Raw genomic sequence first — 19,158 nt, 5'->3', positions numbered from 1 at the left:
ATTTTATCACTGTTTATCAAGGAAGGCATAATGCTTTTTGTCTGCGTATGATTTGGAGTCTACAAAACCCTATGCCATAATAAATTTGTTAGTCTTTAAGATACCAGAAGACTTATTTTGTGCTGTGTTATTTCATGTGTTCCTTTGGGAGGGATGGGGAAAAGTATTTGGGGAATGGCTTGAGAGCCGCTGATGCCTTTATCGGGTATTGATACAAACGTAGGATACCTGAGTTTTTCATGGGGCATATGTGTGTGGAATTGTCAATATCCACTAATAGAACTGTCAAGATGCTTTCCTGACTTTAAGATTACTGTCTTGTTGATGGTAGCGATTTACAGGACAGCTAAGTAATGGATGTTTGATAAAGCATAATTTTACAACTCATCTTAAAAAGAAGAATAAAAAAGCGGATATGATTATTTAATGACTGAATGATACAGCATCCCAGTTAGCCACACCATGAAAGCAAATGCTGAGTAATCAGGTAATGAGAAGAATTGCCATTGATTAGCGGTTCAGTCAACCCTAACACGATAACAGGCATACTGATAAGGCTATGTACACACAACATATTTAATGCATATTTAAAGCACGTTATATAGCCCAAGAACATTGGGAACTGTCACTTACCCTTCACAGAACTACAGTTCATAGCACCCCTAAAAAAACTTCAGTTCCCAGCATTCTTGGGGAAAAGTCATGTGCTTTAAAGGGACTTTACATGTAAAAAGCTAAAAAATTAATGACCCCTCGATGGTTAAGTCCAGTCAAAGGCGACTATGGGGTTTAGTGCTCATCTCGCTTTTCAGGCAGAGGGAGCCAGCATTTGTCCACAGACAAGCAGGCAACATGGTACAGTGTGATGAGTGCCAGAGCACACGGAAACACTGTTTACCTCCCTGCCACAGTGGTACCTATTTATCTACTCACGCTGGTATGCTTTTGAACTGCTAGGTTGGCAGGAGCTGGGACAGAGCAATGGGAGCTCACCTCATTAAACTGCCAACCTTCCAATTGGCAAGCCCAAGAGCAATGGTGGCCAAACTTGGCCCTCCAGATGTTTTTGGCCTACAACTCCCATGATCCCTAGCTAGCAAGACCAGTGATCAGGGATGGTGGGAATTGTAGTCTTAAAAACATCTGGAGGGCCGAGTTTGAGGATGCCTGGTTTAGACCATAGCGCCACCTAAGATACACCCATTTTGTGAAGCATTTCTCTAACAACAACCGCAAATGTGTATCCTCCTACATTATTGAAAAGTGTCCACAGAAAATGTGTGCAATAAAGAACGTAACATATAAAAGCACTTGCAAAAATTGGATATGAAGAGGTATGTACATAAAAATGTGGGCAAATTTTCATGCAGACTTCTTAAAGAGGCCTGCAGTTGTGTACCTGATGTGGAACTAAGCGAATTTAGGATTGTGGGGTTGAACTGAATTTAGGTTTGGAACAAAAAAGAAATTGACAAAAACGGAAAATTAAGAAAAACAAAAGTGTCGCCCCAAGTACACATCAGGAGGAAATTCCAACACAGCTTTGAGAAGCAGTGGAAAGCAGAGTCACAATAGCTATGTACTACGTATATCCACTGTCAGAAGCATTATGCTTCTGAATGCCAGTTGCTGAGAATTTGAATGTGGGCAAAGTGCTTGGGTCCTGCTTGCGAGTTTCCCACAGACCTCTGGTTGGCCACTGTGAGAGCAGGAAGTTGGTTTACATGGGCCATTGGCCTGATCCAGGCTCTTTTTACGATGCAAGCAGGCTTGTTTTGTGTTCTGCGCTTTTATTTTTAAAAAACCTCTTTGCATATGTGGGAGCAACTGAGATGTACATTAAACAAGGAGGAGAAATTTGCACAAGAATGTGGATTAATTTTCATTGGTCTAGTCTTTTTTTCTTCTTTTTTTTCAAATGCAAACTGGTGTGGAAATGTAGAGAAATGAAGGCTGGAAAAACGAGAAACAGAGAAAAACTGAAATTGATATATTCACCCATCTCTGGTTATGATCCATTGCTTGCACCTTACCTCATATGAGAGAAAGATGATGCTAGGGAAATCCAACTGAGTGCATGTTTTGCAAGCAAAAGGCCTCATATTCAATCTCTGGTTGCAAGGGGGGGGGGGAGAATTCTTAGACAGCCGGACTAGGAAACAGCCCTAGCTAGCTGGGGACTATCACACTGGACTAAATAGGCCAATGGCTTGATAGAAGAAGGCAGCTTTCTAGATTTGTATGTTAGGTGTGCAATCCTGACCTTTAAAGAGTTATGCAGGGGCCATAGGTAGTACATCTGCTTTGGATGTAGGAAGTCTTAAGTTTAGAACTCCAGTATCTCCTGGTAGGGTCAGGACTCTGGGAGTGCCCTCTGCCTGAGTCAATGGAAAGCTGCTGTCAGTCAATTTAGATAATACTAGGTGGACCAGTGGTCTGACTCAGTCAAAGACCGCTTCCGAACGGAAGGAGGATTGTCCCTGGAATGGGTGTCTAAGCTGGGGGTAGATAAGAAGAGCTTGGAAGCTGCATTAAGACCACCCTGTAGGGTGCCCTAGTTGATGATTCTTATGTACACTGTGTGTCTTACTCATATGTGAAGTGGCATTTGCTTCCAAGTAAGGGTGGGCTTTCGAAAGCTTGGGATGTCTGCTTTTGAGATCATGACTGCGTGGTTTCCATGATTCACCCTCTAGATAAAGCTGCATGGAGAATTCTTTCTCATCCTCCCCCGTAGCAGCTTCACTCCTTTAATTGCTATCATCCCAGTGTGTTAACATTATTTAATTGCTATATTATTAAATGATACAAGATGTACTAAGGGAATTTTTTAATCAGCATATTTTATAGACTGGGGGTGGGAAATCAGTTTTTTTTTAAAAAAAAAAACGAAAGCAAGAGAAGAAGGTTAACAGTTAGGAGGTGGCTGTTTGGTGAAAAAGGACAGCTACTAGAATGACGTTACAATGTAATAGAGAGCGGGGATATCAGTCTAGATAGATAGATAGATAGATAGATAGATAGATAGATAGATAGATAGCTTGGAGCATTAATAAATGAGCAGACCTTATACCAGGAGAAAGTTCAGTCTGTGCTTTTGCAACAGGAGGTGGTACTTTTGCTGGGTTGGAAAAGACAATGAATTGAATTGCAGGATCGTGACTGATTTGGGTAGGAACAGCAGTGGCTGGTTCCCTTCAGGATTGGTAGGGAGACTATTGATAGGTGGAGCCAGAGCCAATGGCAGCCAGAGCCAATCAGCTGTAGTTTTGTCCCCATCCTTCTCCCTGTTGAATTCTGAAAGGGCAACACTGAAGATGCATTCATATATCATATCATATATCATATAATTGTAGAGTTGGAAGGGACCCTAAGGATCATCTCGTTCAGGGGTCAACAACCTTTATCAGCAGGGGGCTGGTCCACCATCCCTCAGACCATGTGGTGGGCCGGACTATATTTTTTTGGAGGAAATGAATGAATTCCTATGTCCCACAAATAACCCAGAGATGCATTTTAAATAAAAGGACACATTCTACTCATCTAAAAATACGCTGATTCCCGGACCATCCACAGGCCAGATTGAGAAGGCAATTGGGCTGCATGCAGCTTCCAGGCCTTAGGTTGCCTACCCCTGATCTAGTCCAACTCCCTGCAATGCAGGAATATGTAGCTGTTCCATATGGGAATTGAACCTGCAACCTTGGTGTTATCAGCACCATGCTCTAACTAACCCACTGAGCTAGGCAGATTCACACGTGAGGAGTATTGCATTAGTTTTCCTGATTATAATGCTAGCATTTCTGTCTCATTTTCTAATGCTCCTTTCATACTGCAGTACCTGTCGCGATATGGAACTCTGGCTGTTTGGCTGATATACAGTGGAACCTCGCTTGTCAAACGTAATCCGTTATGGAAGACCGTTCGACTTCTGAAACATTCAACAATCGAGGCGCAATTGCCAGTCAGCAAAATCCATTGAAAAAATGGAGAAACGAGCCTCGGAAGCCGTTCGACTTCTAAGGCGCATTCGAAAAAGGAGGCATTCACTTCCAGGTTGTCAGCGTTCGAAAGTCTAAACATTCCACAGGAATGGGGTTTTTCCACAGGACTCTAAGCTCCTTAATGGGTTAATGATTACCTGTTGATTGTTCTCTAGCTGTAAACTGAATGTAACCTTTGATCATGTGATGAGGCTATTGAGTTGCAAATTCACCATCTTGAAAGGGTGGTGGCTGTTAGCCTTTCTCTGAACATGACAGAGAAAAAAAAGGACTTGATAATGGCTCTGCAAAAAGAGCTACATAGAAGGCAAGCTGGAATGGGGGGGAGGAGAGACATTGTTTTGATTGCTGAAGTTATTTTTTATTTCTAAGATGGTGAGCCTGTGCTGGACAACACAATATATTGTATGGATATTTTTGGATATATCGTTTTATGTTTATTTTTGAAGAGTTCTACTCTTGATGATGATGTTCTACTTTTGATAATGATAATGATACCAACGTATACCCAGAAGAAGTATCAGGGAGGTTCATAGAATAAAATCAAAATATAAAACCACAAAATACAAGATCAAAAATAAAAACAACAACCCAATAACTCCCCCCCCAAAAAAAAAAACCCCACCACATTTTTAAAAAGAACATAGGATGTCAATCAAATCAACCAAAGGCCTGCTAAAAAAGGAACATTTTCATGGGTGTGGGCAATGATTCATTCCAAAAGGAGTCAGTTCCCATTCATCCAGTTGCTTCAAACTGTGCAATAATAATATCGGCAATAGGAGATGTTGAGGACTGAAACTGGGGCTTCCTGCATGCTAAGCATGTGATCAGCCACTGAGCTATGTGGTCCTTCATCCAAGGGATGATGATGAAACTCCCAGCAGCAATTAGAGCAGCTGAGTCAATGTCAGAGAAAGGTGGGCCATATAATAGGGTGACCAGGTGTGCTACGTTACGGAGAGAACACTCCTCTGCTTGAAAGAGTCCTCTGGGTGAAGGGCTGCTTAGTCCAAAGCCTGGCTTAAAGCTAAAGCATCTTAAGAAAGGAGAGCAAAAGAGGCCTTGAAGATGCCTGTCAACAGTGAGATGCAACAGGTCCCCTGATGACAGTCTTCTCATTATGCTGATATCTATGGCACTTCTAGTTAAATTATAGTAATAGCTTCTAAATTTGCATCTATACATAGGGTTCTGAACATGCAAATTTTATGCAGATCTTTTGTCCTCTTTTGGGAGGGGGGATAATTCCCCACCGCAAGGCACAGAACGATTGAGCGGCTCTCATCTCAGAGAAAAGGCAGGTCGATGCACAGAGGAAGGAAGGAGCATAAGTAGCAGTGTGGGGGTGGGGGAGCTGGATAACCAGGAGCTGGGGGTCTCGAGAAGGCAGCAGCCCAGCACAAAGAAGGGAGCATTGTAAAAGGATGGGGTTCCAAGGAATTAGGAAGGCAGCGGCAAAGGGGCACAGAGGGGAGTGGGGGGAATTGAATAAAATATTGGGGGGAAGATAAGCCCTGCACTGCATAATTGATCACATGACACACCATTTGAATGGCAATGCTCATCAAGGAGGAGGCCTGCCCCCCTCAAATATTTTATGGGGGGCAAAGCCCCCTTGGCCCCTAGGATTTGACTCCTGTGAAGGGGAGCCACCAAGATGAGGAATAGATTTGAAATATCAGCATGTAGATCACTGGCTGGAGCCCTTTAGTTTGAGTAACGAGACATAGGAGAGGAGATGGAGGCCATATTCATTCACACCATACATTTAAAGCACCTAGATTTAACACACTATGATCCCCAGCTTTCTGCGAAAAGAGGGATTGATTGTTGGACCACCCTGAGAACTGTAGCTGTAGGAGGAAAATAGGGGCTCTCCTATCAACTCTCAGCACTCTTACCAAACTACAGGGGGGAAGCCATGACTGCTTAACATGGCATCACAGTGCTTTAAATGTATAGTGTGAATGTTGCTGACATATACCGTATTTTTTGCTTTATAAGACTCACTTTTTTCCTCCTAAAAGGTAAGGGGAAATGTGTGTGCGTCTTATGGAATGAATGCAGGCTGTGCAGCTATCTCTGCTTTTGCTGTGCAGCGATCCCTCTTGTTGTTCTGGCTTCTGAGATTCAGAATATTTTTTTTCTTGTTTTCCTCCTCCAAAAACTAGGTGCGTCTTATGGTCTGGTGCGTCTTATAGAGTGAAAAATACGGGGTTTCTTTTTTAATATGAGCAAATTAGTAGATTGCAGAGGGACCTCTAGGCAAGAGTTTGCAGTCTGCCCAGGCACCTAATCTACAGCATGGGTGATCTATAGCATGGTTATCCTGCCCCGCCCCAATGACCAGGTTCTCAGTCAAGCAACTGCCCCCCACTGGAGTCGAGATCCACTCACTGTTGTAGCTGCCATTGCTGCTAGTCTCTGCTGCTGCCACGTTGTCCTGAAATAGCCCTTCGGATGCGGCACTTCCTGACAGCGAATGGTTGGAGACAAAGGGAAAGGAGGGTTGGGGAAAAACAGAAAAGGAAAGCAGGGAGGGAGGGAGGGAGGACAGGTGGGGGTGGGGGGTATGTGAAGGAATGAAGTAGGGGACAAGAAGGGAAAGGGTGTGTCTTTAACTGCATCATACGTCTTTTCACCGGCTGCAACATTCTAACAGCTTAATGCATATTTCAGGCTTTTCGATAGGTTGTTGTCTATGGTGGTATTGGTTTCATAATTTTTGACCTGGCAATATATTGCGAATCATTGTGTGTGTATGTGCTGTGCAAAAATCACAATATGGGAAAAGCCACTGTTGTAAACAAAATCTGCCCTTTTCACAAGAGTACACAAGAGCCCTTATAGAGTCCTTTGTAGGTTCTTCATTGGTAAGAGAAAATAACAGAGGCCAACCAGAGAATATTGAGAGGCAAAGCAGCTAGTAAGCCTGATCTTTATTAAAGCTGTTGCAACAGGGTGCTCCCCCCAAAAGAAGGAGAGAGGAGGAGGACCCAGAACAAAGATGTGCCCACCCTTATATAGAATTTTTAAATTGCCCACCCTCAAACTCCAGACCACCCCCAATACATCATACATACATACATGACAGGGGGCGGTCTAAAACAGAATCCTGAGTGTGTTGTTTATCTCCTGTTTGGCAAGCTACCTATTGCATTATCTGGGTTTTGGCCTCTCTTTCGTTATTATAACTACTTAATTCCTGAATACGGTCACAGGCTCACCCTATCCACACCTGAAATGTGCTGTTAAGGCAGGATTTGTGAGCACAGAGACAATGGGGAGGTTTTTGTTTTCATTTCCTCTCTCCTTGCAGAGAAACATTTGGTCAGTTTGGGGGAGTCAAAATGGTTGTACTGTTTCAGACACGTATTTATGTACGTGTTTGCCTTGTACATTTAATTTATATATTTGAGACCTTAAATTCGTACAACATTACCCAATGCCTCTCTCAATTCCTTCAGCCCCTGTTAACTTTGCAGGTGCCAGAAAAAAATCAGGATGCAGGAAAAACCATGAAGCCAGCCAGTGCCTCTACATAGCTCCATCACAATGTTGAAACCCAGATACTGCCCAGCCCTAGTTGTGGGTCCCCAAGCAGCTGCCCAAGGATGCTAAGCACTGGTGCTAGGGGATGCTCACAAGCAGGGTATAGTGACAACTGCATCCGTATATCGATACAATGCAGTCTTCACCAACCTGGAGTCTTCCGTAAGCTTTGGACTACAACTCCCATCATCCCCAGCAAGCATAGCACCCTGGCTGGGGATGATGGGAGTTGTAGTCCAAAGCTTACGGAAGACTCCAGGTTGGCAAAGGCTTATATGTAGAGTTCAGTGATGGTTGGAGGCTCTGGTTGAGAGGGAGGGAAATAATATTATTGCTGTATTTTTAAAAAAACTCCCCTGGATTCAGAAGTTACAAGCTGTCTGATATGAGAATCCCACAGCCAACAATGGGGCATTATGCACAAACAAACTCTAAGCAAAAAAAGCAATCAAGATTTAGAAGGGGGGGGGGACACAAATATAATAAAGAACAGTGCTAATCTCATCTAACGTGCTGGGATGAAAGACTGATGTCTCTCTCCCCCATCCCTCTGCAAATAACTTAGAGAGACGGCACTCCATTGTTGATTTACAACCCTCTTTGAGTAAATATGAAGAATCTGCCATTGCTTCAGACTATACAAAACCCAATGATCTCATCCATTTCCCTTGTATGGTCAGGGGAAGAGAAAGAGGAGAAATATATTTTTTTTCCTGGCTGCTGTGAGATTCTAGCAAAACGTTGCAAAGCTTAAGTTATTGCTGGGAAGAATTAGAAGGGATTTGGAGCAACCTGTTTTTGATGGAATAATTCGGTTAGGACCTAAGCTACTTATTGGCTCTGGTCCACTGCAAGGATGGCTTTAGTTCAGCTCCGTTGCTTCACAGGCCACCTTCCACCATGTCTCACGTTGCTCCCAGCATCAAGTAGCCCCTTTGTAGGCCTCCTCTCAGGATTGGACTTGAATCAAAGGCTTCAAGGTGCCAGAAAGGAGATTCCAACTAAACATCAGGAAGAACTTTCTGACAGTAAGAGCTGTTTGACAGTGGAACAGACTCCCTTGAGAGGTTGCAATCTCTCCTTCACTGGAGGTTTTTAAGTAAAGGTTGGATGGCTATCTGTCATGGATGCTTTAGCTGAGATTCCTGCATTGCAGGGGGTTGGACTATAGATGACATTCCAACTCTTAGGATTCTATTGCATCTTGTGTGAGGCCAAAATTTGCCCCCAAATTTGCAGGTAAGGAGGCACTTGGCTTTGGAAAGGAGGCATGAGGCTCTGGCAGTGTCCTATACTCCACCTACATCCTCCCCAAAGCTGGTGAAGTGCTAAACTAGGCTTTGGGAAGGAGAAGGGAAGACTCTGGGACCTCCTCAGAGCCTCGCGCTTCCTTCCCAAAGCCAAGCACCTCACTTACTGGGCTTTGAGAAGGCACTCCCTTAGGTCAACGCCCAGTGTGAGTGCACTGCTCGCAGAGCCCTAAATCCCTAAAGGTGCTGGCAAAGGACTGGCAAAGTCCTGTGGCCCATCTCAGGAGGCTGAACAAGAATGTTATTCTATCTCTTGATCAAGATCACAGCAGCAACAGCACATTTCTAACTCCATCTAGATACAACTAAAGTCCAGTGCCCCCTAGGGACCAAACTGTATAATGACGCTATCCGCATAAGGGGACTGCCATATCTGAATTTAAACCTGGAGGGTCTTCAGCTCAGGGTGCCTCAGGCCAGTGGCTGAAAATATCTAGTGATGACCAAGAAATGCAGAAGACTAGGCTTTGAGTATTTATACCAGGCCTGGCCAATCTAGAGACTTCATGGCACTTTTCAACCACAGGGGCCAAATCAACCCTGTTGACCTTTGTCTCTGGAATGTACTCAGAGGCCTGAGCACACACCCTCCATATAAGAACATAAGAAGAGCCTGCTGGATTGCATCTATGGCCCTTCGAGGCCAGCCTCCTGTTCTCACATTGGCCAACCGGATGCCAATGGGAAGCCTGCAAACTGGATCTTGGTGCAATAGCATTCCAAGATAGTTTACTCATCTAATAATAAGAATAAGAATAAGAATAAGAATAAGAATAAGAATAAGAATAAGAATAAGAATAAGAATAAGAATAATAATTTTTATTTATATCCCGCCCTCCCCAGCCGAAGCCGGGCTCAGGGCGGCTATCTAGGTTTCTGCTAAAGTCCAAACTGCTGACAGACATAGATGATAGTACAATGGTGGAGAAACATGAGCAAATGGGCCTCATTAGGACATCCCCGAGGTTTTATGGTGAATTTGTTTGCCCAGCTCATTGCAAACTATTCACATCTAGATGTTGTGCATTCAAAGGGGCTGCTTTTCATGTTCTTGAATTAGGAAGGAAAATTCTTTTGTTGTTGTTGTTCCCTTAGACATTCAAGGAGCTGCCCTTCCAAAAACTCCTGTTCCAATGCATATGCAATTTTGTGCACCATTGCCCACCAATGTTAACATTCTCTGTGTGAGAGCCTAATCACAAAAATTATTTGATTAAAGGCTACTGCCAGACATCCACCATGCAAGACTCACAGAAATGAATGGGAGTTTAAGAAGAACAAGGTTATCATTATACCAGCATATCCATTGACACTTATCAGCACAATATGGGGTGTGGGCACATAAAGGACTGGTCTTTGAGCTTTAGATGATGCACATGAAAGGAACCAGGAATATACTCTAGTCACCATTACTCCCTCTAATACTGAACGCAGCCCAAAGTACTGGAGTCTCAGAGAAACAAGAAGGAGATATTAGCAAATCCAAGGTTGGCAGTAGTTTGTTGTTGTTTTTTAAATGACCCTAAAGGGGCAAACCTCCCAACCGAGGAATCAGCTATAGACTGAGCATAGGAACATTGGGAGCTGCCTTACACTGAATCAGATCTTTGGTCCATGTAGCTCAGTGTTGCTTGCACTGGCTGGCAGTTGCTCTCCAGGGTTTCAGACCAGGGCTCTGTCCCAGTCTTACCTGGAGATGCTGGGGATTGAACTTGTGACTTCTGACTGCAAGACAGATGCTCTGCCAATGAGTTATGGCCCTGAGCATGGACTGTAGCCCTGGAACATTGTGTGATAGAACAGGAGAAAATGAGAAAGTTGGTGAGGGTGTTGGATCAGTATCCTGAAAGAGAGTGTGGCCGACTAGACCGTTGAACTGACTCGTCCCCTCCCTCTGTGAAACAGAAATAACAAGCTTCATTTTGCAAGCCAATCCAAAACTCTAAAAAGCTTTTATATTTTAGCAATGACTGCATGAAAACTGGTGGGTGGGAGGGAGGAATGCTCATGTCTCTCCAAATGTCATCTGTGAATGATGGGATTCTTGGCCCCTTCACTCATTATCCAAAGCAAAGCAATGCAGAAACTTCTCCACGGCTTTTGTCAGGAACTGCTGACAACTATCCCATGTGGCAAGCCCTGTCACCACAGTTTCTCACCAAAGAACCTTCGAGACCACCCAGGCTGGCCATTGGCTTTTCCTAGATAGGGAAGAGAACCTTCTTTCTTAGTGGCACTTTCCTCAAGTAACAAGGTCTATCCGAGTTTAGATGTGTATCTAGCCTGAATTATTGTCTTATTCGCTGATCCTGAATATTCCTCAGTCCTACCTCCTGGGTCTTCTTCTGAACCAAGGTTGGCCTGCCTATGAAGCAAGGTGAAGAGACTGCCTCAGGTGGCAGGAACCACAAAGGCAGCAGATCTGGCCTCCAAGAAATGTATCATCCACAGCTGTGGTGCTTCTTGGAGGCTGGATCTGCAGGTGCTTCAGCAGTCCTCTCACCCCCAATACAGCAGCATCTTAGTGAATAGGAGGCACTACTGGTCTCCTCCCACCCTTGTTCCCAATGTAGGTCTTTATTATCCCCTTGTTCTTGGTGCAGATCTTCACTCACCCCTTCTTCCCTGGCAGGGGGCTGCCTCAGGTACCAAAATGTCTTGGGCCAGCCCTGCTCTGAGCTTTACTGAACATCCTCTGGTTTAATCCTCTGATCTTGATCTTAGCAATTAAGACAGAAAAAGTAACAACAGCTACATTCTTTGGCATACTTATCTGGAAGTCAGTCCCACTGGCTTCAATATGACTTCTGCACAGACATGCATAGGATTGTGCAGTTTTCAATTCATAGCATATTTTATTTTATGTTCTTTCCCCCTCTTTGAAATGAAAATTCCAAGAGCAAATATTCTGACCACATACTAGCCAGGAGAATTCCCGCTCCCCTCCAAAAAGACAACTCTTTCCATGCAAATATCGTAATTACAAAAGTTAAGGAGGATATTTATATGTAAATTTGTGCCGCTCTTCTTCTCTATGTCTTGCAGAATGCCCCTTCATATGAAGAAAAGCCTTCTAGTTTGTCACAATTAAAGAGTCCCCAGCACACTCAACAAGCTAAGATGTGTGTGTTTGCCCCCACTTACCCCAAAATGCACCACAAAAACCATACTTTTAAAATGCTTTTGGAGTTTCTCTCTGATCAACAAGATGCTTGGCTTGGTTTGATCCACCTTTGCAATGATACATGAATGTGAGTGACCTTATATTCTCTCTCTCCACCCCCTTCCCCACCTGCCTCCCTGCCTGTCTCAACAGTTTTCATAATGCCATTATACAAATTTATATCCCCCCCCCCCAAATATAGTATGATGATGGTGGTGGTGGTGCTATTGTGAACCATTTTTGATCAGGCCATGGATCTGGCAGTAAGATCCAGCCCACCACTTGGAAACCAGTGGTCTACAAAGTCTTATGAAGAAGCGTCTCCACCACCTTCACTCAGCTCTGTGGTCCAACTCTGAGGTCCAGCTCTGAGGGCCTTCTGGTGGTTCCCTCACTGCAAGAACTGAAATTACAGGGAACCAGGCAGAGGGCCTTCTTGGTAGTGGCACCCGCCCTGTGGAACACCCTCCCATCAGATGTCAAAGAGAACAACAACTATCAGACTTTTAGAAGTCATCTGAAGGCAGCCCTGTAGAAGGAAGTTTTTAATGTTTGATGTTTGGTTATCCATTGGAAGCTGCCCAGAGTGGACGGGGCAGAGGACCTTCTTAGTAGTGGTGCCCCCCTGAGGAACACTTTCCCATCAGGAGAAGAGTAACTAGATAACCTTTAGAAGACATCTGAAGGCAACTTTGTTTAGGGCTGCTTTTTAATGTTTAATTATATTTTTATATACATTGGAAGCCACCCAGAGTGGCTGGGGCAGGTACAAATAATGCATTATTATTATTATTATTATTATTATTATTATTATTATTATTATTATTAACAATAGTCAATATGACTATATTAGCTTTCCTTTCATACAGCTACTTCTTTAGCCCCTATCGCCTATTTTTCCCCAGAGCCCCCTGTCCTTGTTGCTGGATAAGTGTTATAAAAAAGAGAGGAAGAAAAAACAAATTGAAAGCCTAACTAAATAAAGAGGCCATACAAGTCTCCCACAAGGCCATCCTTGGCCTAAGCAGCTCTCGGCATCACAACCTTTGCTTCTGTGAGCCATGCTTAGTCCCCGCCACCCACAAGCTCCAATTCATTGGCACTCCCAACCAAGAGCTTCCCATCGACCTGACAGGAGTTCCTTTGTCAGCATTACTCTCATTACCGATAATAAAATGAACAGCAAGCACATCCGAAAGTATCAACCACACAGGTGGAGAGCTGAAGGGGAGAGAATGAAGTGGGGAAAGGGAGTCTGAGGATCAGGTGCTGCAGGGAAGGGGGGGGGAGACAGAGAAATTAGGATAATTACCATTCTGAGATAATGCCTTGCAATGTAACACAGCCTAATTGTCCCATTAATTCCTCTGCACTCACAATGCTTTGCTATGAAGGGCTCTTCAAGTTTCAAAAAGGAAGGGAGGGTAGGAGTCATTAACTGTGGGGCTTTTTTCTGTTAGGTGTAAATGAGGGAGAAGAGAGAACAGCCAGAGAGAGAAAGAAAAGCTCACTAAAAAACTTAAGAAAGCTACTACAGAACAGCTCCCCTTTTCGGAGGGGGTGGGGCGTGTTGCGGGCAGCGACCAGGGACCTCCCAGTGACCCAGCTGTGGGCAGAGGAGTGCTGCCCACATAATTAGAACTCCCAGCCACTGTATCACGCCCCTCGGCTGACCAATCGGGTTAGCCGGGGGCATGGTCATGTGGTATTTGGAGTGCAGCGCGGCTGGGGAGGGCAGCCTCCATTCGTCTCCTCCGTCGGATCTCCCAGCCCCCTCTTTTCTTGAGTTGCTTGACTATGGCCTTACTATGACTAATGTCGGTCACCTGGTTGTCGGGGCCGGGTAGGATTTTTTCCACTTGGCAAATTGGCACCAGCCATTTGGTTTTCACCTACCTAGTAGCAATTGTCACAACTTTGTAAGGTTGGGCATTGGGTAAGCCTTGTCATGTGAGGGGCGGTTGTTGCCTCTGGCTTGCCCCTCCACGTTAAGGATATCCTGTTAAAGGGATCCGGGGGTGTGGTTCCTGTCTGAGGCCTGGGCGTGGGCCATGCCACAACCCCACCGGTGACCTTAAAGGTAAAGGTAAAGGTACCCCTGCCCGTACGGGCTAGTCGTGACCGACTCTGGGGTTGCGTGCTCATCTTGCTTAAGAGGCCGGGAGCCAGCGCTGTCCGAAGACACTTCCGGGTCATGTGGCCAGCGTGACGAAGCTGCTCTGGCGAGCCAGCACCAGTGCAGCACACGGAAACGCCATTTACCTTCCTGCTATAAAGCAGTACCTATTTATCTACTTGCAGTTAGAGGTGCTTTCGAACTGCTAGGTGGGCAGGAGCTGGGACCGAACGACGGGAGCTCACCCCGCCGTGGGGATTCGAACCGCTGACCATACGACCGGCAAGTCCTAGGCACTGAGGTTTTACCCACAGCGCCACCCGCGTCCCTTACCGGTGACCTTGGGGGTGCTCAATTGATGTATATCATAGGGCTCCCCCTATCGGGACTCCTGCAGACAGGTAGGAGTCAGGATATAGTCTTGCTTCACCCAATTGCCTAAGCCAAACCACTCACATCTATAACCAATAAAGTTGTGGCCTAATTTATCCCATTAACCCAACACATTTGTGTCTGTGTGTTTACTTCTGAGGGAACTGCAAGGCGCAGAGCCTCGCCACGCAAGGCCTGCCACTGGGAGCAGGGATGGTGGCATCAGTCAATTTTACTTTGTTTCTCATTTCTCTAGTTCAGGTTTCCACATTTCCACATCAGATAACTTAAAAAAAAAAGTGTCCTCACCAGCATTTTAGACAAAACATAGTAAGAGCCCTGCTGGCCAATGACCCCTTTTGTCTAGTATCCTATTCTCAGAGTGGCCTCCCAGATGCCCAGGGCAACATCATGAGCAGGCCTTGAGCACAAGAGCAGTCTCCTGGGGGTTTCCATCAACTCATATTGAGAAGCATTTCTGCCTCTAACCATGGAGGCAGAACATAGCCACTAGGGCTAGTAGCCACAGGCAGTGGTATCCTTCATCAATTTGTCCAATCCGCTTTCAAAGCCATCTAAGTTTGGGGTCATCACTTGACGCCTGCACAAGCAAGTTTCATGGTTTAACTATGCCCTGTGTGAAGAATTTCTCTTGGTATACACATTTTTACATGCAAAATTTCAATGCAAAATTTGTATGCAATTTCCCCTAACACAATGCAGTTTTATACACTATTTCCACATATATATGCATCTTTATGCACATTTTACCTCAGTGCAGGTACTTTTATATATATCAGTTGGCCGGAGAACTGCAAGTAAGTGCAGACTTCAGCAAGTGCAGATTGGGTAGGTTTTCCTTTGAATGTGAACTGAACTGAACTGAATTTTTTCTCCTCCCATCCCATGTTGGAGAGATCTGCATTGGGATTCTCAGAGTGGCCACCATTGATTCTCAAGTTGTGTGAAATGCCCCAAAGGAATCATCCTAGTGTTACTTTTGGAAGTCCCCTCTCTTAACTGGTATAGAAAGGTCCGTAGCTCAATGGTGGAACACCTGGTTTCCAGGCAGAAGGTCCTTGGTTTAATCCCTACCATTTCCAGGTAGGGCTGAGAAACATACCCTGCCTGAAACCCTGGAGAACTTCTGCCAGTCAGTGTAGACAATACTGAGCTACATGAACCAACAGTCCATCTCATTATAAGGCAGCTTCAAGCTTCCATCAGAGATGCTTGCATTGTTTGACACCAAATAGCTGCCTTAAACATCATATCACTTGGGAAAGAAGGAACAAAATGATTCTGCTGGGAGGCAAGTAATAAATGGCTTATTAGATACTGAGGCATCTAATTTGCACTCCCTCTTGTCCCAAACACCTACTAGGCTACTGACAGGTGCCCTAATGACAGGGTTGGGATCACAAGCAGCTCTTCCACCAACTCTATTTAACTGGAAATGGCCGGCATTTCACAGGTCATTATTTCTTCAGTTTTAATCAAGGGGAAAAGGGCCAGAAGCTCATTTAATTAGCATCAATCAAATGGGAGGGAATGATAGAACTCCTGAAGGGCAGGTGAGGAATCGATTTATCCAGTTACGCTGCAGCTAGATTTCCAAGAGTGGCCTAGTAACCATGTGCTAAATATACTGCAGCGGAATTTCTAGCAGCAATTTTCACATACCAAAAGAAGAGGGCATGCCTGCATTCGTGGACTGAGTCACAGCCCAAGAAGAAAGAGGGCGGGTAGCTCATAAGAAGAGCTTGGATCAGGCCAATGACCCATCTAATCCAGCATCCTGATCTCACAGTGGCCTGTGTGACACCCTCACTCTCTTCCCATGTGGCTTCCAGCAACTGCTATTCAGAATCATTGCTGCCTCCAAAAGTGGTGGTAGAACATAGCCATCATGGCTGGTAGCCATTGGCAGCCTTCTCCTCCATGAATTTGTTCAGTCCCCTTTTCATGTCTTACTTGCCTGTTCTCTAAACGAAAATGTCCCCAAAGCTGCAGCCTTTGGGAGTCACTCCTTCTCATTCCATGTGAGGGTCACATCTGAACTGCTTAAACTCATAGGGTCTTGGCCATAGCCTCCAAGATTCATCAGATGCAAATAGGGACATTGCCTATTTGCTAGCTCTCAATAATAAGAGCATAATCTTTGTATACTCTTTATGAAAAAATGTTCTTATATGTCCACAAAATGTCCATTCATTTCAGCAGAGCGAACAAATCTAGATACACCCAGAGATATTTACCAGGGCAGCTCTTATGAAGAGGAGAATGCCATCCGTGAACTGGATCTGGATTGGGGGCAGATATTTTCAGCTACCTTGGATTTATCAGCAATCTCGTGGTTTTGGAAGAAAAACCCTCATTAAGGAATGCCACAAACTCCTGAGCTTTTTAGCTTCTGATGGCAAAAGCTGAAAATTCTCTGTAGCAGATAAGTATCCTGAGCGGACAGGAGGGTTTCTGGTTATTGCCAATGGGGGGTGGGAGGTGCAAGCTGAATGTGCAAGGAGATAAGACAATCAAGCTCACTGAATGCAATGGAATGCACCCTGTAGTGAAATACAGTGATTAAGAACTGCACTGCAAAAACTGCACATCAGTATTTGCAGATAAATGTCTTAATCACACACTCCCCTAAAGGGAGAAAAGGTGCACATCTGTGTGAAAATAAAGGGGCTGGTTTCATGCACCTCTGCCTCTAAGGAAGGCATATCAAGAATCCAATCCACCCATGCCTGTGACTTTGAAATATGATGGTTGCCAGGATGATAGTTTCCTTTTGACGTTTTCCACTGCTCAAAATGTTATCTCCAATCTGTGTGTGTGTGTGTGTGTGTATTTCTTTTTTTAAAAAATGATTTTCCAAACCATAAAACAAAACCCTCTTGCCTTGTCAAAGCTGGATAAACAGCTGAACTCATTCCAAGGTGATCTGAATAGGAAAAGGATGCATCTGTCTTCAGGCAGAACACAGAGAGACTTATGGGGAGAAGAAGGCTGATGTTGCTGCTGCTTTTGTTACATAAATGTCTGTTTGTTGTACACAGACGTGTTGCGGGAAATTAAGCAGTTCACCTTTGCAAAGCGCTTTGCATCCCACTTAGGCGAGAGCCAGATGGTGCTTCTCTCCCTTTGTTTTAAAAGATTTAAAAAAAACACCACCAACAACATCCAAGCAATGAAAGCAAAGAGCCAGGCGTCAAGCCTGAGCCCAGAATGTATTCATGCATCCCATCACTTGTGCTTAGTAAAAATGCAAAATGTGTGCAATTACAGGCACATACATACTGACAAACATACCTAGCCAGAGCCATGCAGAGAGGTCTGGTGGGTTTTAACTAACTTGGCAGCCTGCAGTGAGCTTTAGACCTGTCATGTCAATGTCAACCTTCAGATGGAATTCTCCACAGCCTATACCCGAGAAAATGATAAATTGCTGCATTCTCCAGGGGAAACTCAGCATGGACGCTCACAGGAACATTTCAGTGAAATCACCTGGAACTCAAGTTTGCTTTGGGTTCCTGCCCTGGGAACCACGAATCTGAATCCATTAAAAGGTTATTCTCAATTGCTGAGAGACCCTTCCGCTTATCACCGAAGGGTATGTTGCTTAATTCAGTCCTAGATAAGGAGCTTTTCTGCAATGATTATGGAATGTCCTCCCCAAGGAGGTGTGTCTGATACCAACATTACAAGCATTTTTGGCACCCGGTGATGACCTTCCCATTTGCCCAGGCATTTTAGCATTTTTTGGATTGTGGGGGATTTAATTTGCTCTATTCTGCATTTTAGTTTTTCATGTTTTTATTTGCTTTTGCCTTTCTTGCATTTTGCTATGTTCTATCTTTTTGTTGAGTTTCTAAATGGTATTGATGTGTTGTTATGAATTAGTTTAGTACATTATCCTGGGGAAAAAATTGATCAAAGGGAAATTAAGAAACATTTGCTTATTTTAAATAAGTAAATAAAATCAGTTGTGACCTGAGCCTTAGACAGCCATCCAGCCATTATAGCAAGTCATGTGAATGACAACCCCATGCAGTCCTACAGCAGAGGTTTATCAATGCACTGATGGTCTGCACTACATGGCTAGTGGGTTGGATTTCATGGGCTGCAAACTAAGTGTGCCTGATCTAAGGTCACAGCCAAAGAGTGTGCGAAAAGGTCAAGCTCATTAGGCACACTCTCACACCAGCATGGCATCATAGAGAGCAGCCTTCCCAGTTCTCACGCCCTACAGATGTTTATGACTCCCATCAGTCCCAGCCAGCATGGCCTATGGTCAGGGATGATTGGGGCTACGGTCCAAAACATCTGGAGGGTACCAGATTGGAGAAGTCTTGCCTAGTGGCTAGAGTCACATAGTGGCTACACCAATGATTGCACTGGCTTTCTGCTTCTCCCCACATGAACCCACTTATTAACCATGTGTTAATAATCTGAGGTCCTTCTCTTTGTGCCCCCTCTGAGGGAGGTGCGAAGAACAACAACACAATAACAAGGCTTCTCAGTGGTCGCTCCCCACTTATGGAATGCTATCTCCAGGGAGGCACACCTGGCATCATCATTCATTACCTATTTTTGTGGGGGGTGATGGGGTTTTTTTTTTGGGGGGGGGAGGCT

At 44.6% G+C, this 19,158-nt stretch overlaps 1 protein-coding gene across 2 annotated transcripts in view; it reads right to left on the bottom strand.

Annotated features, from left to right (window-relative positions):
• NTRK3 (neurotrophic receptor tyrosine kinase 3) overlaps nucleotides 1-19,158 on the bottom strand; it is a 408,224-nt gene that overhangs the window by 28,122 nt on the left and 360,944 nt on the right. The window contains exon 16 of one of the 2 annotated variants that reach the window (XM_082198419.1): nucleotides 6,405-6,479. The exons of the other annotated variant lie outside the window; for it this stretch is intronic. Coding sequence (XP_082054545.1) covers nucleotides 6,405-6,479 — 75 coding nt within the window. The remainder of the gene's footprint in view (nucleotides 1-6,404; nucleotides 6,480-19,158) is intronic. 2 annotated transcript variants of the gene reach the window in all.

The sequence above is a fragment of the Podarcis vaucheri genome (genome assembly GCF_965113315.1).
Source record: "Podarcis vaucheri genome assembly, chromosome: 14".
Classification (NCBI taxonomy): domain Eukaryota; kingdom Metazoa; phylum Chordata; class Lepidosauria; order Squamata; family Lacertidae; genus Podarcis; species Podarcis vaucheri.
Note: the sequence above shows the minus strand (reverse complement) of the source record. Positions and strands in the feature narration are given on the sequence as shown.